The following is a 22,321-nucleotide window of genomic DNA, read 5'->3' on the forward strand; positions in this document are numbered from 1 at the left end:
TGACTTGTGTGGGCCGCGTAAGTGACATGAGCAGGTCACTGCATGCAGTTCTGGGGTCCATGTTTAAAGATTCTTGAAAAATTAAGAGTATGAAAAGCCACTGGGAGGATTCAGAGTCATTGTGTGGGGTGTTAAGGTTGCCAACAATTATGCAAAGCTAATAATTATTAGTATATTTATTATCTCTTAGGTTTATTTGGTTCATCTTAAAATACGCAGAAACTTGTTAGGGATAGTTGGTTGCTAAGAAATAGGAACAAAATATGAGCCAACTTGTATGAACTTTGATTTAAGCAATGGGCAAACTTCTAGGGTGTTACAAGCACTATGTAATGACTTCTGTCACTCTGGTAGCTTTGAAAGCTAGAACAGGTCTTAAAATAACTATAAAGCATTAGGCATGTGGTATTTAGGGTACCACAATAAACTTGGATTGCATCGCTTTTTTGTTCGATGTCTATTTTCAGTTGTGTCATGGTAACCTTAAACCATATTATGTTTTCTTTAACTTTATAACTAAGAGAGAACTCTTAAAATCAATTTCTGTTGCCAAAGTAACTTAATCCAAACATACTTCAATCTTAATTTTTCATGCAAACTAGTCATATTATGGACCAATTACTTTTTTTCTTGTATTTACCATTAGGCTTTAACTTTTTAGACATCAGTCTTTCAAATGCAATTTTCTGCCTTAATTTTTGGAACTTCGTAGAAGTTTGTCAGCAATAGCCTCCCAGTGAGAGGCTGGTGTCAAACGATAACAGGCTTTAAGCACTTAATGTCATTTGCATGGAGAAAGACACTTAACACCTGGGCATTGGAGCTGGAAAAATTTGGTAGGAAACAAATTCCACGAGGTACACATCAAGGCAGTGGAAGTGGAGTTGGGTAAAGGACAGGACTACCCTTTCCTGACCCTCTCCAGGTTGCCATATATAACCGCTGGGAGATCTGTGTACCTGCACCCAGCTGGTGTAGCACTGTACAGGCATCTGCTACATGACCTGAAATCTCCGGCATTCAGAAAGAGCCCAGCTTAATATTTTCTCGATACTGCTGTGCCTTGAAGCCCTGGTAATTTTGCTCATATCTCAGATTTGGTTCTTTTTTTGTTCACGCATCCAAGTCTTGCCTTACTTATCAGACTGTCACTTCTTGCTATAAACTTTGAGTCTTTGAATTACTGAATTAAGGAAACTACTTCCTGTGTTAGTTTTACTTGTGTCCTGAGGTTCATGGTGATTTCCCAGGATGTATATCATTACCATGATACACTGATAGTAAGTATATAAATGGGAGAAGAGATATGGAGTGGTATCCTTCCTGCCTTTAAACTTTGCTAACTTTTTGATGGCGATTGTTTTTAGTGGCATTTGGTTCTTTGTAGGACAGTGTATAGCTTGTGTTTCACCTCAAGGAGGAACAAGGACCTCTCATACTCTCCCTTATGTTAGGATTTTGAGGTTAGACAGCGAATATGGGATGTAGACTTGAGAATGTTAAGGTGACATTGCTAAAGACCTTCCTGACCTGTTCTGTGCAGACTTCTATGTAATGCATTGGTAGGGTAGCTTACCTTACCACCTCAGTCATGTGTACATTAGATTAATTATAGAATTGGTGAGTATTGGCAGAACTGTGACTGTAGTCTTTACTCTTCTGGCATTTGCAGGCTTGTTTTCTTGTCAGACTTCAGCATTACACTTGGCAGCATTAGGTTAATGGTTGGACTAGATCTTAAAGGTCTTTTCCAACCTACACCACTCTATGCTTACACTAAAAGACTCTACTCAAATTGAAGTGTCAGTGGAAGTCACAGAACAAATTAACAAAATGTGGAGGGACATAATACTAAGAGCAGCTCTCTTCCAAAAGTGTTTTTTTCCAGAATGTTGTTTGCTGTTTGCTTTCCTGAACTATTAAATACAGTAACTTTAAATGAATACTTTAAATTATTCTGCAACAAAGGAATGGGAGGTGACAAGTGTGATGCCAGTTTTAAAGAAATTCTGAAGGACAACCAAGGAGCCGCAGACCAGTGTGCCTTATGCCTCAAGCTAGATAAACCAGCAGAAACTGCTCCAGAGGGGAAGCTTACACCTGGGGGTAAATACACTGTATAGAAGGGAAGTTAGTGTGGCACCTGCAAGATAAATCATGTTTCAGAAACAAGCTGTTAGTCTTCTGAAGGCTGTGGTATTTGATGGTGTCTTTTTTATTTCAACCATGCTCTGAGTTGAAATGGTCACAGTATCCCACCCTCCCAACAGGTTTTTATTTTTTTTTTTTTTACTAAATACGTACTCAAATTCAATCTCACCAGTTTTGTTAATAGCTTAGTACGTGTTCTGATGTGAAAGCTGGGTTTGTTATTTCATTGTCACACAGATTTATTGTCTTGTGCAGTAAATTTGCCTTCTTAATGCTTTTTCAGTGTCTGAGCAATACCCCTCCTCTGACTGACTATTTCCTGGAAGATAAATATGAAGCTGAAATAAATCAGAACAATCCACTGGGAATGAGAGGAGAAATTGCGGAAGCCTATGCAGAGCTCATTAAACAGATCTGGTCTGGCAGGCAGTCTCATGTGGCCCCACGTATGTTTAAAGTAAGTACTCGATGTTCTTGTAGCATAGCGCTTTGACAGAAGAAACAGTGAAAGATAATATGCCTTCCACTTATTTTGGTGTTATGAAAGCTGAAATGACAGAATTGCTTCAGCGTTGTTTCATGTTTTGTGTAAATGCTCTGCGGGGTGCAGGGAAGAAGTTGCCGGGGCTAGTGTCATACCCTGGAATCGGTCACTGCTTGTAGTGTTAAATGCCTGCCTTAGTAAATGACCTTCCAGCCTGAGAGCTGGTTACAGGTGCATCAGAATGATCTTTGCTACAAAGCTAGGCGAGGTCATGTGAATTGCCAGCTGTGAACTTTAATCAGAGAGGAAAGGTGTGCAGATTATAAATTTAAAGAAAATGAAATTACAAAGTGGTGACCAAAAATGCATCCCCTTGCCTATAACGTTATTTATTGGTTTAATGTTCCCAGTGCTTCAGTATGAAGAGCTGCTTTCACCTGAAATACTGTAATGTAGCAGTTGTGTACGAACCCATAGAGAAATTGTAACTGTGTCTTTTATTTTAAATATAATGCAGAATTCTCCAGTGCAGAACAAAGTAATTAAAACATCCAGGGAACACTAGGAGTTTGCTTAGGTAGTGCAATCTCAGCACACTGAGGAAGAGTAACATCCCGAATGTGTGAAATAAGCAATGACCTGGTATTAATGTAAATGTGCTTCCTGTTGCTGTTCAGGTTTTGCGTGGGACAGTCTTGAAGTTGAGGGTAAATGCGTTTGAGACCTGGAGCAAAAGTCCTACGGACTACACAAATCTGTCCTCTGTAGAGTCATAGGTAGTTCTGAAACAACAATATGTTGCTTGATTTCTGTGACTTGGAGTTGCTGGCACATCATCCACTGCTATTAAAGTTGTTCTGTAAACCTCTGTTCGGGGGAAATAATATGAATCTGCAGTGGACATCAATAAAAGTCTCTTAATGGGGACTGCTCTTGTTTAAGACTGAAATAGGAATTACTCTTTATTTCCTAGTGCAGTATCGTGATTTTTCTAAAAATTGTTGCTGATTTAGTGACAGTGTTAACTATCTCCATAACATAAACAGCCCTGCAGTTTGGGTTCCCTTGCAGTTGTCTTGAGTGGTTAAAATGTACTAAGCCTAATTCTGCAAGCCATGAGAACTAGTGGTGATTGCTAGGACTGACCACTCCTTCGGCTAATTGTGTGGGCTTTTATGTTGGTTTTTTTTTTTTTTAGAAGCAGGAGTGATAAATGGCAGTGTTGCGAGATAGTACTTGTGAAGTAAGAGGCTGGATCTGGGTGTGCTGTTTCTGGCTCTCACTAACTCTGGCTGTTACGTTTCATAGCTTCGTATCACAATTTTTAGAATAGCTAGAGATTACTGTGGCAAGGATTTCAATCTTGGTTTTAAGCCAGTTTTGTTAGTTCATAAGTATCTTTTGCAAGCATTTTCGGTCTTGCAGTCCACCTGCTTGAAGATGCTACCTTATAGCAAGTCTTCATTGTGGGAACTGTATGTTACTGAAAGAGAAATTAAAGTACAAAATGCATCAGGCAGATACATAAGGTAGCATGGAGTTGATCTCTGCAAAAGCCAGAGGGAGTATTTTTGGTCCTGTCTTTTACGCATAGGTCATGCTCAACCCCTCTGACTCTTGCCTTCGTGTTTCAGACACAGGTTGGCCGATTTGCTCCTCAGTTTTCAGGATACCAGCAGCAAGATTCCCAGGAGCTCTTGGCTTTTCTTCTAGATGGCTTGCATGAGGATTTGAACAGAGTGAAGAAGAAGCCCTATTTGGAGCTGAAGGATGCCAATGGCAGACCTGATTCGGTATGGTGCCATTACTTAAGGGTAGGGCGGGTAGTGCTTCTGAGGGAGTTTAATTGGGTTTTGTGACACTTCCTGGCCTTCCTCCTCACAGGTCACACAAACACTCTCCCTACAAAGCAGTGTACCTGGGAGGAGAGAACCCTGTCATGCTTTTTGGCCTGGCTGACTCTTAGTGACACCTCGTGACACATTGCTGTTGCTCCGCCTTTACAGCAGGATGTCTGTTCTTGTACTGGTGTGCAGGAAGATGTGCTTATGGCACAACACTGACGTGGTTCTGCAGTGGAAAGGAAGGAAGTTTATCTTGTGGCATAACAGCTACCCAAAAGTAGGCTATAGTTACTACTGTAACCTTTCCTCCTGACTACTCAGGCCCACCTTCTTCCTCCAGGTAGACTGAGATGCAGCTTTTTGCATCAGTCTGAGGAGAGTCCTTACTGTGCAGGCATGTGAACTTCGGTGGGACTGGGGGCGTTCTCACGTGGAGGTGCTGGGGTCCCCCTCAGATAAGGATCTGAACACGTGCCCTGGGCATGGGGTTGCAAACAGCCATTCCAGTGTCCCACTGGTAGACAGCAGAGCGTCAAATAAAATGAGCTTTTAGGCCAGACTTCTCATGTGTGCTCCCTCGTGGCCTCTAGACAAATGTAATTCATGAGCTAGATTTAAAACCAGGCTGGATACGGTGCATGAAAGCACTGGTCAAGGCAAAGAGAGGACCAAGGTGTAAGTGACTTGGTACAATCATGTATCTCAATGAATTCCTAGTGTTTGGTGAGCTACCTACATAATTGGAGAGTCTTGACTTGATTTTTCTTCTTTCTGGTGTCGTGGAAGTGAGCATACTGATATTTAAATTCAAAATTTAAAAAGAAACTTTAAATTTTATTTAATGTAAATTTGAATTTATACACCTTAGGCTTCAGTTACCTACTCTAAGTAGAGAAAAGTAATTATCTTTTGCCATTTTCCTGATGGGACAGAAAAGTCTCTTCATTTTTTCGTCCTGCCTTTTCCCTATCCTCTGTTTCCCAGTCAACACTGATAACGTGAGCCCCTTGCAGACACTTTATTTTTCCTCTGAAGTTGGCAAACACCATGCTCGTGTTAAAAGGAGACACATAATAGTGACACGTCTTTCCCTAAGTGGACTCACACTCTCCTGATCAAGCTTTTACCTCTTGTCACAATACAAACAGCTGCAACATACTGACACATGCAGAGTCCACAGTAAATACATCAGGTGGAAAAATGCTTTAGGAGCCTCTAAAAGCCAGATGCAATAATTATTTTTAGGAAGTGTTTATGACTAGTTGTTTTTCCTCTTAACAGGCAATGATTTCATGTCTTTTGCCTTTTCTTGCATAATACAGTGCAGGTGGCAATACTACAAGAAGTAGTATATTTAATCTTTTTTTTTGTCGCCAAGAAATGCTGATAACTGGGATGGAAAGGATGCCCAGCATGCCTTCATTTTGTTTAGGTACTTCCCTCCTCCTGATGTAGGAGACGCACATGTGTTTCTGTCTTGCATCCATGTCACTGCAGTTGTTGGAGCTAGTTACTCTGTTCCCATCTCAGCATCCTGGTTAGTGACATTAGCATTGCAGTGAGTGTGTATCTATGGCACTTATTTCACTTGAGATATATGCATATAAAAATATATGGTATTATACCATAAACTAAAAGCCTCATGCGAAGAAGAGCCTCTGATTGCATTGAATAGACAAATGCCAGTTACCAGATGCCATTAGATAAGGAGTTTGTAAGTTGTATCGTGAAAGTCTTCAAGGGATTGTAACTTGTCTCCTTTTATACTTTTGTTGTGAGACATGGACCATCATTTTCCAGGAAGAAAAAGCGCTCTACTTTTTTTCTGGGAAGCCGCAACTGCAGTTGTCTCTCAAAAGCGGGGGGCAGCAGTCCATTCCTCGTGGAGGAGAGCGGAGCATATCTTGCTAGCAGCTCGCTGTCCCGAAGAGCAGCATGTGACCCTGTCGCTGTGCCCTCGGCTCCGTTCATGCTTCTGGCATTGCGTGCACCAAGGAATACCTGACCAAGTGACTCCACTAAAACAGATGTATACTTGATGCAAGGCCATAGTTTCACTGAGAAGAAATCCCAGTGTGTAATGTTAGATGCACTAGTAACCCCCCCACCTTTCTGGGAAATTCACCTGTCAGTATCAATCTTCCGAGTTTTCTTTGATCCCTGTGCTTGCCATGCTATGCAAGGGTTTGCAAGAAATAACTTATAACTTTTTTTTCTTTTTATAGGAGGTGGCAAAAGAGGCCTGGGAGAATCACAGGCTGAGGAATGATTCTATCATTGTGGATATTTTTCACGGTCTTTTCAAATCTACCCTTGTTTGTCCCAAATGCTCCAAGGTTTCTGTGACCTTTGATCCCTTCTGTTACTTAACCCTTCCACTGCCCTTGAGGAGAGATCGTCTCATGGAAGTTACCCTGGTATATGCAGACCCACAGCATCGACCTGTCCAGGTGAGGCATGTTGAAGACATGAATTTCTTGTAAGTCATCTGAGTCTTTCTCTTAGGTTTTAAAGTTGAGACTTTTCAAGTAATCTGAAGGACATTGATGTCCCCCTTTGAGTGAGGTAGGATGGGGTTTTTTTTAATGTTAAAACTGGGAACCGAACACGTGAAATCCAAGTAGCTTTGTAAAATGTTGGTTTGTGAAACTATGGTCACGGGTCAGCTGGAATTGGCTTCCCTCTTCCTGTGATGAGATTAGCTGTGAGTGATGTACTGCTCCCTGAAAGCAGTAATGTGTTTACAGTGTTGTGCTTGCCTTGTGTCACCCTGGAAAATTGAAAGGTGAAACTTAACCTAAATGACTAAGGCCTCTGAATTTCAGACATAAATGAAAAACAATCCCTCTTGAAAAAAATGAAAAACAACTTGATTGCTTTTCAACCTCTCAATTCTAAGATAGACTGACTACTTTTTTTTTTTTAAATTCTCTCTCCCCCCTCTTTCCTGCCACTTTTATTTTCAGATGGGCCTGTGGGTGGGCACAGATGTACTTAAACTTTGTGCTTGCCATGCATGTCAAGAGGCCCGAGCAGAGTGATTAGATGCCCTGATGCAGTTTTGGAGGCGCTGATTGGCAATTTTTGCATGTGCTGTGGATTATAACTACAGATGCTAAACTTATGCTTTGTATGTACACTGTTAGTTTGAGGGGGGTGGTAGGTACAGTGGAGAAGGATGCATGCTGAATTTACAATAAATTATCCTGCTCTTTGTACAACTGTGAAATCAAGGACAGCTACACTTGTTCTTGTCACCAAGACTTTATTAAGGGCGAGAACAGAGAAGGTATTCATTGAGAAAACAAGCAAGATTGCCAATAGCATAGAGACTGAAAAGATAAGTTTTTCTACTTTAAATAATCAAGATTAACAGAACTTCTGCTACCTGGAGCTCTTTTAGATGAGTTGGCCACGTGCATGTTCTACATTCCACCTTCAGCCTCCCTGTGAGCATTTCTTTGCCTTTTGTGATCTCCCACTTGGGAAGCCAGAGGTGTGCGTCCCTGCTCCCCTCTGGTGTGTGACACAAGGAGGGATTGTGTCGCTGCCATATGGGTTGTGCTAAGAGAAAGTGAACTGAAAGCCTCTGATGGCCACAGTGGAATATGCGGATGGATAGTGCAACTGAGAAGATCCTGGTGAATATACATAACTCCTTTTACTCAGGGCATTATGTTCCACATAATTCTCTCTGAATGTGTCCCTATCTATAACCTATAGTGCCTTTTGAATCCTTCTCTGAAACATATGGTACTGATTACTTGGTGGAGGAAGGATGCTAGGTTAAACCAAACTGTAGATGCTTGTGTTCTGGTGCATCTGTATTACTGCATCCATGCACGTTCCTGGTTGCAAAACGTTACTTGGCCATGTTAAAAGCTCATAGAGCTGTCTTCAGGGAAGCGTTCAGAGAACTAGAAGTGGAACCAATGGGTTATCACATCCTTAGCATCAGAGGCAGAGCATTCCCACTGACTTACAACATATTCCCATGCAGGAGTGTGAGAGATTTCTTGATGGTGCCCCTCAGACTTTTTGTAGCTTAATATAAGTGGTGTGCTGACCCAGGCCAGCAGCCAAGGACCCTCACAGCCTCCTGCTTGCTCCCCCCTGCCCTCTTCCTAGCAGGATTGAGGAGAGACTAGAAAGAACAAAAGCAAGAAAACCTGTTGGCTGAGATAAAGGTGGTTTAATAGGTGAAGGAAAAGTGGGGAGCTGGGGACAATGACACAGCTGGTACAAAGGAGATCACTTTCCACTTCCCACGAGCAGACCAGTGTCCAGCCAGTGTGTGAGCAGTAACCTCGAAAGCCAAAACCGCCCTTTCTTTCTCTACCACAATTTTTATTGCTGAGCATCACTTTATATAGTATGGAATAGCCCTTTGGGCAGTTCAGGACAGCTGTCCTGGCTGTGTCCCCTTCCAGCTTCTTGCCCAGCCCACGTGCTGATGGGGCATGGTGGGGACAAAGAGAGCGCCTTGACGCTGCACAAGCACTGCTCAGCAGTGGCTGAAAACGTCAGTGTGATACCAGCACTGTTTTAGCCACAAATCCAAAATGTGTCACCATACAGGGTGTTATAAGGAAAGTAATTCCCTGCCAGCCAGCCCCTGTGCGGTGTAATACACAGTGTGTCCTATTCTGGGTGAGCTCTGGGAATTTGTTTCAGTCTGAGGGCATGTCCAGAACAGAGCTCTTAAAAGTAAGTAAACTACAGCCTGTATTGGTGACAGTGCGTGTCAAATGAAGGTTTGAGTGGTCGGATTTCTCAGGAGGGTCTGTCCTCGTATGCAGTCTACACACACATTTGCCTTCCTGTCTGTCAAGACTTCTGACTTGACCTCCAGAAGCATTGGAGGGAATGACTCTAGGATGTTTTTATCACATAAAGGAACAGCAATTTTATGTTTTGAGCAAGCTGCTCTGTCTGGTGATTATTTTTTTAATTTTTTTTTTGTGGATTTTACTATTGCTGAGCCTCATCAAAGCAGGCTATCTGTTTAAGGGTCTTTCATTCCCTCCGAATCCCTGCTTTGTAAGGTAGAGCTGAGATCCCAAAGACCTTGAAGTGTGTAGCTGTGACCTTAACTTCAGCAGTACTCCTATAAACTAAAGGCTTTATTTCCATTTTCTTGCTCGTTGCCTTGCATGGGTTTATTTTGCCTGGTGTAAGCGTGATGTTATCTTTGTTTCTAGTACCGGGTTGTGGTGCCGATGATGGGGGCCATCTCGGATCTCTGTGAATCACTCTCCAAACTCTCTGGTGTTCCTGCAGAAAATGTAAGGATAAATGCAGCACAGTAATTTGTATAAATGTTTGTTGTTCGTGACGGATTTTGGTGACTTAGCTTCTTGATGGGTGATAAGCTGGAACTTAATGGAATAGTGGCAAAACCCTAATGAGGTTGAAAGCTGTTCTTTGACTGCAAGACAAAAAGATGCATGAAACAATCTGTGTTTATTCTGATACTTCCGTTGCAGTAGAGAGGTTTAAGAGAAAGGGCAGAAAGCTAGCCCTCACCCCCAACACTTCTGATAGTGTAGTTTCTTAGTACTGAGAGATGTTCAGTGTCTCTTTTGGGTCCTCCTCTTCTTGGACATCCTTTTAATAACAGAGGGATCAGGTGAGCTTTTCAAGAGGGAATGGTTTTGTAGTTGGTGGGGTATTTTCAGGATGCCAGTGTAGCACTTCAATCAATTTTAGTTAACTATAGATGTGAGTGATCTGTGCCTGAAATCCTAGCCTGTTGCCACTCTGTTGGGATCTGTGCTGTTGTCTCCACCAGGCTGACTTGCAGCTGTTGGAATTGCACCTCCTCAGTACCTCTGTAAAATCAGTTTATTTGCTTTGTTTTTCTCATCCGTCTTAACAAATACAGCTTATTAGCTGCTGGGTGCTGTTAGAGAAAATAGCGCTGATGTTGGTGTGCTGAAAATTTTGGTAAAAAAAGAATAGGAATAAACTGTTGCTTGAATTTAAAGTTAGTTTGCCTAAATTTATGTAAACTTTTATTATAATGTTTTTGCAAATATCACTTGCTGTTCTAGATGGTGGTGACAGACGTGTATAATCATCGATTCCACAAAATATTCCAAATGGATGAAGGTTTAAATCATATCATGCCAAAAGACGACATCTTTGTGTGAGTAAAGTGGGAAGATGCCATGATGCGAAGAATACTGCAAAACATTTGCTTTGGTTTCAGGATATAAAACCCAATCACTCTTTTTATTTTTTTTTCCTCCCCTCTCAAAACCTAAGCCTTCCTGTAGACCTTTTGCATGACCTAGCAGTAATGCAGCACTTCTAGCAGCAGATCAGCATGTGCGGTGTTTAGTAGGTGTTTTCCTGACACTGGCGCTGGGTAACAATGAACTTTTTCATCAGTGTTCTGTAGTTTGGAACTTTCTACAAGCCTATTTCAGAGATGATAATCTCTTTCTGGTTTACAGTTACACTTTCACTGGCATTTTTAGGCAAGCTCAAGCTTAGTGTTCTGATGTTCCAAATCAGCCAAAAGCCTTGGAGCTGTTATTAGGGTAGCACAAAGTCTAAGCTGTTGTACTCTCCTTTTCCAGAAACCATCATAGTTGTTATAGCCCCCCGCTAACCATGACTGGGGGTTCTTGATAGACCCTTGACTGGCGCTTACGCTATTTGTGTCTTAACTGTGGTTGTGAGGGACTTCAGCGAAGCTGAGGATTTGGTTGGGCTTAATGTTCTACATACATGTGGTGGATGAGATGTCTCCAGTCATCTGTGAAATCTGGTAAGGAGAGCAAAAGTCGTGTTCCTCTATTGCAGCTGGAAAATGAAAAATATTGCACCATGAAGTGCAAAGTGGACTTTGAGGCTTGCAACTGAATGTGGGGCTTGTGAGGTCAAATCCAGCCCTTCAGCACAAGTCTTGTCTTCCTCATGTGAGAATATTCCAGTGCTAGGATCTTGCTTCTGTAAAATGGTTGTGCCAGTGTGAAGTCCTGCACTAACACACTCTGGTGCAGTGTGTACCTTTCACTGAGTGGGGTGCTGTGACGTGCTGCTTGGTGCTGTTCTGTCGTGCCATCTGTCGTGACCTCATTGCTGAGATGGAATGTCTGAGTTTTTCTGAAAGTTCTTGTCATGTTGTCGTCTTCAATTGCAGCTAAAGGTATGGTGAGTTAGGATGCCTGGGAAGGACACTTGGCTTCTGCGAAATATGTTTTGTGAGCGTATTCTAAAGTGTTAGTTTGTAAGTCTGTCTCCAAAGCTAGTAATGTTGAAAAAACAAGCAGCATGATATTACAATGATAATTACAAAAAACTCCCACTTTTCCACAGGCATAACATGTTGCATATCCCTCCACAGAAAACAACTGTCTCTGAATCAGGTCGGCTCCGGGGCGGGAGGGAAGCATTGGCTGAACTGTGGCTCTGTGTGTATTTTCCTTTGCAGTCACCACTTCTTTTATGCGCAGATGCAGCCGTGAAAGAGGTGATGCTGTGAGTCACAGTGAGTGAAATGACCTGGGTTAAAAATAGCCCTCCAAGGAAGAGGGGAGGTAGCAGGAGGAAGTCTTGTGAATCCTGTTTTTCCATGCACACCCTCTAAGATGTTTTCAGCACTGTGGGGCAAGAGCAAGCAGCCAGGCAGCAGGGCAAGAATTAGGAGAAAGCTGCTCATAGGAACTCCCTTTAATGGGTGATGCTGCCAGGAAAAAGATATGTAAAGTAATATTCTAACCTACAGCTAAAAACCAGCATTCTTTTATTGAAAGGGAGTCTTGTCTCAAAAATGCAATAGAGAAACAGTTGCTCATGAAAAGCGAAACTTCTTATTTAAAGGCAAATGAATAATTACTTTTATTGTGGACAGTCTGCTTACTTTGATTATAAAAAGTCAGCTCTTAGGTGTTCTAAGGCTTAATTAAATCATTTGAGAAATGGTAATAGTAGTGTGAATGTTCTTAAATTCCACTCTGTTTCCATCTGTTAAGGTCTTAATATCTGCTGAAGTGTGTGTGAAAGGAGGGATTGACTGTATGTCACAGAATCACAGAATGGTTTGGGTTGGAAGGGACCTTAAAGACCATCTCGTTCCAACCCCCTGCCCTGGGCAGGGACACCTCCCACTAGACCAGGCTGCTCCAAGCCCCATCCAGCCTGGCCTTGAACCCCTCCAGGGATGGGGCATCCAAAGCTTCTCTGGGCAACCTGTTCCAGTGCCTCACCACCCTCATAATGAAAAATTTCTTCCTGATATCTGATTTAAATCTCCCCTCTTCCAATTTGAAGCCATTACTATCACCACGTGCCCTTATAAAAAGTCCTTCTCCAGTTCTCGTAGGCTGCCTTCAGATTCTGGAAGGGGCTATAAGGCCTTCCGAGAGCCTTCTCTTCTCCAGGCTGAACAACCCCAACTCCCTCAGCCTGTCTTCCTAGGAGAGGTGCTCCAGCCCTCGGGTCATCTTTGTGGCCCTCCTCTGGACCTGCTCATGAGTTTTGTGTTAAGATTAGGACAAGGTGGGACTGATCAGGGTGTGCCTTGATCTTGGGATTTAGGAACTGCTGGTTTGAGTGATTCTTTGGGGATTTTTACCCTTTTGCTGTTACTTGCTTGTAGAGCCCGAGGTGAACAGGCTGTGAGAGTGTTCTCCCAGAGCGCTTGGAGAAACTTTGAAAATTGTCACTGAAGGGACTTGGTTGAATTTAAGACTAGCTGTGTTCGATTTTTTTTTTTTTTTTTTGGTCTCATCAGGCTCTGGCAAACTGATGACATTGAGGATATGCTGAAGGCTTGCTTTTTCTTTTGTTACTGCATGTGTTATGTGTTTCTAGTATCTTTCTAAGAAATTATGATTTTTCCTTACAGGAAATGTTTTTTGGTTTCTTTTTTTATTATTATGGTCTGAGGAATACTTGGAAATGTCTGTGAATTGAAACTCTTTGTTAAGTTGAAACTGGCTTGTATAAGGTCTTTGGTTTTGGTTTGTGTTTATGGTTGTTTGTTTTTTTTTTTCCTCGGGCTTTCCAAATCTTAGTCCAAAATGGTGATGATTATCTGAGTTGCTTTTGGAGGGGTAATATTGCCTGTTTGGGCTTGGTATATCATTGCTAAAAAAAGTGCATAACTTTGAGAGTCATGTGAATCTTTTTGTCCTGCTGGCTTCAAAACTTGTTTTCCATTGGAGAATGTACTTGTAGCCATGGAGGTGCATCTCTGCCTTCTGCTTCTTGCAGAAAGGATGACTTTACGCCTGCTAGAGAGGACTCCTGCACACAACCCCGTGCCGGCACTTTGAGCTGTTGCACTGGCCCTTGTATGTTTTCCTTCAGTGCTGGGACTTCCCTTTTTGCTTGCTTTTTTTGCTCAGAAGCAAATGCTACTCTGACTTGCATCTGCCACAGCTACTTGTCTTGGGGCTGGATCCTGGTGCTGCAATGTCCGCTCTCTTTGTGGGCCTCTTCTCCAAAACCAGAGCAGGAGCAGCCGCATTCACTCCTCCTGTGTTCGCTGGTTAACTTGTTCCTTCTACCCTAACTGGTTTAATGTTCCTAAAATTTCCTGCTTTTTATGGTTTTAGCATGAAAACGTAATATGTCAGTGCCCAGCATTTGTTCCTGCACCTTAGCTGGGTTGATGTAACCGTGGAACTAGAAGGTAACGTGGGTCAGGTACAGGGCAGTGTTAAAATAACCGTTCTCTTGTCCAGTGTGGAGTGCTGTGTTGCTCTGCACACCGCTGGCCTGGTGTATGCCTGGAAGTGGCTCAAGAGTGGGGCAGGGGCGGGCTAAACAAACTTCTCAAGTGCTCCTCAAGCTGTAGTCCCAGTTCTCATGTTTCTGGCAGGAGTTATCAACAGTAATGTGTGGGATCCGGACTGGCTGCCTTCCTGAAGATGCTGTGTGATGCATGGCTGGTGAATGTGGCAGCCTGGCGGTTGTATGGTCAGATTGCTGCTGGTAACTTCAGGAGTTTCTGATACCCCAGCAACTTAGGTACCTCTTTAGATTACAGGCAAATGTCTCGCTGTTTATTAAATGGAGGAATAAAAAATATTTCAAAAAACGTCTTAAGTCTTTAAAATCTTCCCCTTTTAAAGAACGAACTTGCTTCCACTTAAAACTAAAAATATGTAACTGAAGTAACATATAGTTAAGAGATCTTTTATTTCCCCAAAGTAAGTGAAGAAGACTGAGTGCCCACTAACAAGCATTTTGTTCTTTTGGCTTTAAATTAAGGTGAGTTCTTTAGAGAGGTGACAGGAAAAGACTTGCTTCTTACGACTTGAGGGATGGCTCTGTATGCCTGCATAGTCCACGAAATGTTTAGCTTGGAAAAGATCCTCTGGTGCTGACTGGTGATGTAGTTGTGGGGTGTACCACTAGTTACACTGACTAATGTATGTCTCTTCTGTTCCTGAAAGAAAACTGTATCAACTAATGAAGGGGAGCAGCTGCCGTTCATTAGGAAGTATTACCGTGTAATGTTTTACGGTGACAGTCTTTTCACCCAAAATTGACAATTGAAATAAATAAGACGAACTAAAGAAGACATTTATACTGGATATTGTCACAAAATAAACTTCTAAGAAGAGTTTCTAGAGTGTTAACTTGGGCTGACAAAATAGCAATTGATTTATAAGCAAGAAGGAAACCCTCTGGAAGCTGCTCGCCTGCCATGTTTTGAAAACATAATTTTTCCTAAGACTTGTTTTACTCACTTGTGTAGTAACACTGAAACATATCAGCTTCTATTCTAGAAGTAACAGAAGAGATGAGGTTTTTAAAAGCGTTAGTTATGTTAGAAATCGAATAGAAAATCTGCATCATTTCAGGATACTGTGCTCACAGCGCAGCAAAGGGAAGTGAGAGGTATGTCAGCTATCAGCTGGGAAAAATAGGGATATCTGGTAGTCGTGGTACCTTCTGCAGGGTAAGTGTTAGCCTAGAAGCATTGATGTATAATATGCAACTGGGATATGACCGAGGACCGTTAGCTCATAATTTGTGTTTAAATAAGAGATGTTTTCTAGAATCAAAAAATCTTTTGTGTTTAAACTAACATGATATTTGCTGTCTCATGTACTCAAACTCTTTCCTAATTCATGTTTTATTGATCCCGGCGCATCCTCATCCCTTTTATATACTGATCATATCACGGAATCACGGAATCTTCAGAGTTGGAAGGGACCTCTAGAGATCATCTAGTCCAACTCCCCTGCTAGAGCAGGATTGCCTAAAGCACATCCCTCAGGGCTGCATCCAGGCGGGTCTTGAAAATCTCCAGAGATGGGGACTCCACACCCTCCCTGGGCAGCCTGTTCCAGTGCTCTGTCACCCTCACTGTAAAGAAGTTTTTCCGTGTATTTGAACGGAACTTCCTATGTTCTAGCTTGTGCCCATTGCCCCTTGTCCTGTCGCTGGGAACCATTGAAAAGAGCCTGGCTCCGTCCTCCTTAAACCCACCCTTTAGATACTTGTAAACATTAATCAGGTCCCCCCTCAACCTTCTCTTCTCCAGGCTAAAGAGTCCCAGCTCTTTCAGCCTTTCCTCATAAGGGAGGTGCTCCAGTCCCATAATCATCTTGGTTGCCCTACGCTGGACTCGCTCCAGTAGTTCCCTGTCCCTCTTGAACTGGGGAGCCCAAAACTGGACACAGTACTCCAGTTGTTTTCCTGTAACATCCAGTGGCAGGCCTTCCCTGTTGGCAAATTCTAATGCATACGTCTCGTTAATATGTTTTAAGTAATTGAAGTTAGACAAAGTTTCTTTCACTGGATAGAAAATGAAGTCCAAAGAAGTAAGCAATTCAAAATAGAGTTAAATCAGTGCAGCATATTCAGAAATGGGTTTCTCACGCGTACAATCTCCAAACTTATATTTTAAAGTTGCAAACTGCGCAGTAGATCCTGTTGATTTTTTGAGGTGTTTTCCTGAAGGATTTTGCTGCCTCGTTTTTGAATTTGGAGGCGCTCACAGGTCTTTCCGTTCCTTCCTGATAGACAGTCTAAGAGAATTACGAGAGAAGCTGTGATAAACTGAAGACAGCACCCTTCCATGCTAGTGTTAAAATAATCGTTTTAATTGTGTAACAGTTTCCTCACCTGAAAAGTATTCCTCTCGTCTGCTGGTGGAAGCAAACCAAGGTTGTGTTAGTAATCGTCTGTGGCTGTTTGCTGGAGTCTGAGAGTGCCGAGAACAAGCATGTAGTATGGAGGGGTTACAAGGCCCCCAGGCTCTTGATTTCATAAGCAGCTGGCACCAAATTGTTCCTCTGTTCCTTGCTGTCCTTGTCCTGCTGTGAACAGGTCTTTGCTCAGAGTCCAGCAGGTCTTCCACCTTTGATTTTGATGGGTTAGTAGGTTGCGTCTGTTCTGGGTGGGCTTGCTGGAGAGCTGGAGCAGGAGGAGCAGGCCGTTCCTTTCTGCTAACTGGAGAGTGATTTGATCAAATTACTTTGTACACATACTTTTCTTGGCATAGCAATTGAAGTTGCTGGCTACCACCTAAGTGATGGTCTTTTGTAACAGAAAGCAGTTGTTTCAATGGTTCTGAAACCTTAGGGTCTTGTAGTAACTTAACCTGGCAGTTCTTGCCTTCTGTACATTTCTTAGCATCACCTTAAGTTGGCTTAGGACTGAAAAATTTAAACATATATGGTCAGTCTCGCAGTATTTCACCAGGTTTACTTTGCTGAAAGCGATAGTCAAACCTGGGTCTGCATTTGACAGTGTCCCTGTTGGTTCCACAGACTTCTGATTTTAGAGTATTGTCCACTAGCCAGCTAGCAACACACGACTCAGTTCAAAATTCAAGGAAGAATCTAATGCTTTAGGAGGTCTGAGCCCCAGCGCGGATGCCATTTTAAAAAGAAAAAAGAAAGAAGTCAGTACTTCTGTACTGTTGTCTTACTTTTGACACCAATGTCTTTTAAGCCTCAACTGTGGATTTAGATTCTGTATTGGTTGGTTACTGAGCAGAATATTGATTTCCATGAAACACTTCAGTTGTAAGCATCACTGAGCAGGAACTTGCACAACACGTTGCAGTGGGAGTAGTGTAGCTGGAATGTATGTTATTGTTTTTCTTATATTTGCTTGACAGAGGATGTGGTTGTCAGGCACAGATATTGTAGTCTAGACTGTACTGTTGATGAATACTTGTGAAATGTACAATGTGTGGGATGTATAGATTACTGAGCTTGCACCTGTTTTAGGTGATTTCAGTGGTTGAAAAAGCTGTATTTTTTTCTGTTTCCACTGTAGGGATATGAGGGAAGACATGTTGAGCCTTCTGTGATATTTTTTATTTTACTGAGCACCTGGGACATCTTGAGACATGCATTGTGAATTTTCCTGTCCCATTAAAGTGGTGGGAGATGCTGAATCTTGGGGTGGGGGACAGGGAGCAGTGGGAAGAATTGGAATTTAAGCTGGATGGACAGTAACTGGGGGGGGTGGGGGAGTCGCTAAGATATATTTTTCCCTTTCAGCTCCTCAATTTCTGGCTCATCTGTTCTTGTACCTTGCCTGTTGTGCCCTCTGATAGTAAAACTTCAAAAAGAAGAAATGTGAATGTTACTGGGCTTCTAGGTATTTAAGTGACTTCATGTAACTCTCATATGCATTCTAAAGCAAACCTGGCTCCTTTTACACAAAAGGACAAAACTATGCGTTGTCTTCTCCAGGTCACCTGAAAGGGGAGGAGGATTTGGGGCTAGAATTCTCCAAGCCCATTCTTTCATGAGGCTTTGCGCTCATCTCTTTCTTACTGTGACAAGCTTGGAAACATGGTGTAGCCCTGATGGGAGCTGTGTTAATATTTAGCATCAGAGAAGAGGCAAGATGCTTACAGAAATAAAGGAGGTTGGTGTAAGACTTGAAGCAAGACCGCTGGCACGATGTGTAGGCGCGGTGCAGCCATAGAACGGCGGGCCTAGCCCACTTCTCACAGCATTGTAAGTGTTTCTCTGGAGGCATGTTGTTCTGTGAAAGGACAGGGAGATCTGTGGCAAGTGATCAAAAGTCACTGACGTAAAGGTGGTCTGCAAATCAATTTGACGATGTTAGCTCAATGTTTGTGCTGAATGCTCTCATTCTCCAGGCTAAGCAGAGAACACATTCAGCACATAACCGAAATGCTTACTATTTCTTTTTCTTAGGTTCGGTGAAGCCCAGCCCCGCTAGGACCTCCGGCTCCCGCTCCAATGTAACACCCACACATGCACCATGCTGGTGATATCGCATCACCCAGGGATCCCGCTGGAGCTTGGAGCCGGCCTACGAGGGGTCAGGTAAGTACGACTTGAAAACAAACTCCACAGCTCATTTCAAGGGTATCACTCTTAGTATTTCTTCTTAGTTCTTAAGACCTAAGAAGAAAAATGTTTTGATGGATAAACTAGATACCCCTGTTCTCTTAGCCTGGCTAATGGGGCATATAATATAGTATGTCTTGTTTACGTTGATAAAAGTTTCACAAATTGATTTGCAGGTCACCTTTAACCTATAAAAGTGTGCGTATTTGAATAAGATATATTTAGTTTGACATACATATTGTGTTTTCTGCCTTCTCTTACAACATGCTGTGTCTTTTATTTAGATGAGTTCATGGTCTTAAACCATAATCGGCTGCAGAAATGTCAGGTTGGTTAATGTGACTGAGGCTACCGCAGTTATTGAACTGAGTCAGTTAGGTCAGCAAACCAGCTAGTCTAGTGGTTTTATATGAAACACTTGAGATGTGTGAGATCTTGTAGCAGACTTGCCTAGGAAGTTTGTTCTCACTTGCTGAAATTGGTGTTTGTTTGAAATGAGAGGTTATGTCCTTTTCAAAATGAGCTTGTATTTTTTTAAAGCTTTAGAAAAATCTTGCTGGTTGAATTCCCTCATCCTATTTAATCTTACTTTTCTGTAAGGCTGGCAGCATCCGATGACCAGCTGCTACAAGGCAAACTGCCCATTGTCTGGAAAAGTTACATTTGCAGTTTCTTACCTCTCGGTTTACTTGTTTCTGTATGTTCTGGTATTATGAAAGAAAGCAAACAGATTAGGAATATTTCCACTTCCTTGAAGAGATCAGAATGTGCGCGGCATTTTCACTCTGTTTTTTTCCAGTCCTCTGTTCATTCTTATTGTCAGCTTTTGAACCTATTGTAATTGCACAACAGCATCTCTGCGTTGCTGTGCAGTAGCAATCCTGTTTAGATGCATGTTTGTTGGCTTCTGCAATGGCATTTTTTTTTTCTACCCTTCTCTGTTCTTTTACAAAATGTACTTCTTTTCTTGGTTGTTCCTATAGACTGACTTGTGATCCACATAGTGTTTTCCAGCTGGAATTAATATCATAGATCCCAGCACTTGTGAGGGAATATTTCAATAACGTACAACATATATATTAGCCTTGTGTTTAGCTCAGAATATTTTTTTGCTTTCGGTGCCCTTTCACGTAGATCTGCCTTGTCTTTCTGTAGCTTGTCATGCTCCTGTGCTCTTGCTTAACTTAAGTTTGCAAGGGAACAAAAGTGACCTCCTTCATTGCTCACTGCCTCCTTTCTGAATTATAACGACAGACCTGAAGCCTTCATAATGCTGATGAAGACTGGTTAAGTCTTACCCTGTTGCTTAGCTGTTTTCAGACAATTTTCAGAGTTGTCGTGAATTGCAAAGGCAGCCAGCCAATATCTGACAGTGTGGTAGCAGCTAAGCTTCTGAACTTCTGACTTCTAAAACTGTTGTGTTGTCTGGTGTAGCATCATCTTTATCTTCTATTATTTCAATTAAATTATAAGATACATAAGTACACTTTATTGACCAGTAATTCCTGGTATCAGCTCCATAGCCTTCCTTAAACTATAGATAAAGTATTTTATCTTAGATTAGTATTTTTTTTTTTGGGGAAGGGATGGCTCTTGCTGTAGAGATTTGGGAAATGACAGCTCCTGATTCTGTCTGCCTCTAATACTAGTACGTAAACGCTGTTCTGAGGTGGAATGGGTAGAGGGGCACCTGACTAACCAAATTCGTTATTTTTCAGTGAAAAGTGTGTGAGATGCTTTTTTGCAGAGTGTTATAGAGGTACAGCATGCTGGCTTTTTGTGATGGATGACACCTGTGTATGGGTAATACTTAGCTTTTTCTTTCTGTCCTCTCTGTTCCGTCGCATGGGCAGGGCTTTGTTCAGGACGTGCATGAGGGTGGAGTATAAATGGGGGCTGCAGTAATTGCTGCTTGCAGAGCAGTGTAGGTGGCGTGAGGAATACGTTCATGTCGTGTACTGATCTGTTTTATAGGAATGCAGTCTAAGGGTCTCATAGGACCTGGAGTTAATCGCAGATGATGTTCTGGAACTGAGTATGGTCTTTTGTTATTTAAACAGTGTTAAGTAAAATAATTCATCCCTTTGTGGTGCTATTTCTCAGGAAACTTTAGAAGGTGCAAACTGTATCCAGTGCTGGTGTCCAGCTGAATAGCACTGACAGCATAGACAACCTCAACAGCCATTTGCATTGGACTGTCTTATGCTGACTCTGGTCTCTAATGCTCTTGGTGGGCTGGGATGAGATCCTCTGAGAGGATAATTTTCTTTGTGTACTCTACTGACTCAGTGCAGACCCCAATCTGTGATCCCTTTTTATTTAAGAGCAGAACTACAACTCTGAAATTTGTTGTCCTCCCTATTCGACAGGGATGTTTTGAATGCAGGAATAAAAAAAAAAAATAAATCTCGTTTCCTGGCTCTTGAGAGAAGGGGAGTAGCTTGTCTAAAGTTGTGAAGAGTTGGTACGTTCAGATACATGATTGTGGTCTTGATCATTCTGTGTAGTGACATCTTTCATTAAGTCTTTCTTTCTCTTTCAGTTTTAAGATAAGTCTGGGAGAGGTGACTCACCAAACTAAAGAGCAGTGTGACTTGGCATTCCTGAAAATGAATCTCTTGTAATGAATAGTCATAAAATCCGTATCATGAGCGAACACTGTGATAGCATTGGACCACGTGGTTTCTTTTTGACTCTGACATCTGTGAATATCTCATTTGCTGTTTTGCCCAGTGGCACAAGCTGTGTCTCAGTCTTCTCGCTGTTTTCCAGAGAGGTTTTGTTTTCTTTCAGAATGTTTTTCTTGTGTGTTTACTGACCTTGGATTTTTCTGTGAAGCAGATGTTTCCAGACTCTTTGTTTTCCGAAATGTTGGCTGCTTAGTGATGTGAGCTCAGGCCATTAACTGTACAAGAGAATGCACGACCCAAGGTATTAAGAGGGTTTCTTTCTCCAGAGGGAACAAACACTGTCTGAGGTATTTCAAAGTGCGTTTAGTATTTGTCACTGACGCCATGATCTGGTTGAGGCAACATATAGTTGTCAGGGTAATGTCTTGAGAGGTGAGTGGTAATAGGGATGTGAATTAGGAGTAAATAGAGGGAAGGTGGCAGTCGAGTCGGTGGTAGGTATGTATCCTGTCCTATTGTGTGCCATGAGAAGTGTTCAGGAAACTGCCTGTCTGTAGCATGAAGACAGAGTACAACCCCTTTTTGTCCTTCTCAGGAGGACCCGGTGGAGAGACTTGTTGGACTGAGTTCATATTGGTTCTACCTGCTGTGCTTCTTGGCAGTGGAAATAACCCGTGGAAATACCTGTCTTTCGAACAGATATGAAGTTTGCAAGCCAAGTGAGGATGGCTCGGAGTATGTTACTCTCTCTGTTTACTTTCGGGAAAAGACAATGAGGCAATCCAGCAATACTTCAGGGACCATACTCTTTGGTCAGCCCCTATTAATATCTGTGCCGAAACACAAGCTCACTGTGGATCACTTGTACAGTGTGGTTTTGGAGCAGATCAGGTAAGTCATGACTGT

At 42.2% G+C, this 22,321-nt stretch overlaps 1 protein-coding gene across 12 annotated transcripts in view; it reads left to right on the forward strand.

Annotated features, from left to right (window-relative positions):
- Window positions 1-22,321, forward strand: part of USP4 (ubiquitin specific peptidase 4) — a 46,147-nt gene that overhangs the window by 17,306 nt on the left and 6,520 nt on the right. For 4 of the 12 annotated variants that reach the window (XR_008468766.1, XM_054216646.1, XM_054216648.1 and 1 more), the window contains 6 exons: window positions 2,435-2,608; window positions 4,270-4,428; window positions 6,705-6,929; window positions 9,681-9,764; window positions 10,533-10,627; window positions 22,115-22,306. Coding sequence is in view for 9 of the 12 variants with exons in the window: in XM_054216646.1 (XP_054072621.1) it covers window positions 2,435-2,608; window positions 4,270-4,428; window positions 6,705-6,929; window positions 9,681-9,764; window positions 10,533-10,627; window positions 22,115-22,306 (929 nt within the window). In the remaining 3 variants the exon portion in view is untranslated. Of the gene's footprint in view, window positions 1-2,434; window positions 2,609-4,269; window positions 4,429-4,519; window positions 4,761-6,704; window positions 6,930-9,680; window positions 9,765-10,532; window positions 10,628-10,746; window positions 17,354-18,629; window positions 18,765-22,010; window positions 22,307-22,321 lie in introns of those variants that run through there. The other 8 variants (XR_008468769.1, XR_008468768.1, XM_054216651.1 and 5 more) reach the window with 8 other exon arrangements.

This window comes from Rissa tridactyla, chromosome 10 (genome assembly GCF_028500815.1).
Source record: "Rissa tridactyla isolate bRisTri1 chromosome 10, bRisTri1.patW.cur.20221130, whole genome shotgun sequence".
Classification (NCBI taxonomy): Eukaryota; Metazoa; Chordata; class Aves; order Charadriiformes; family Laridae; genus Rissa; species Rissa tridactyla.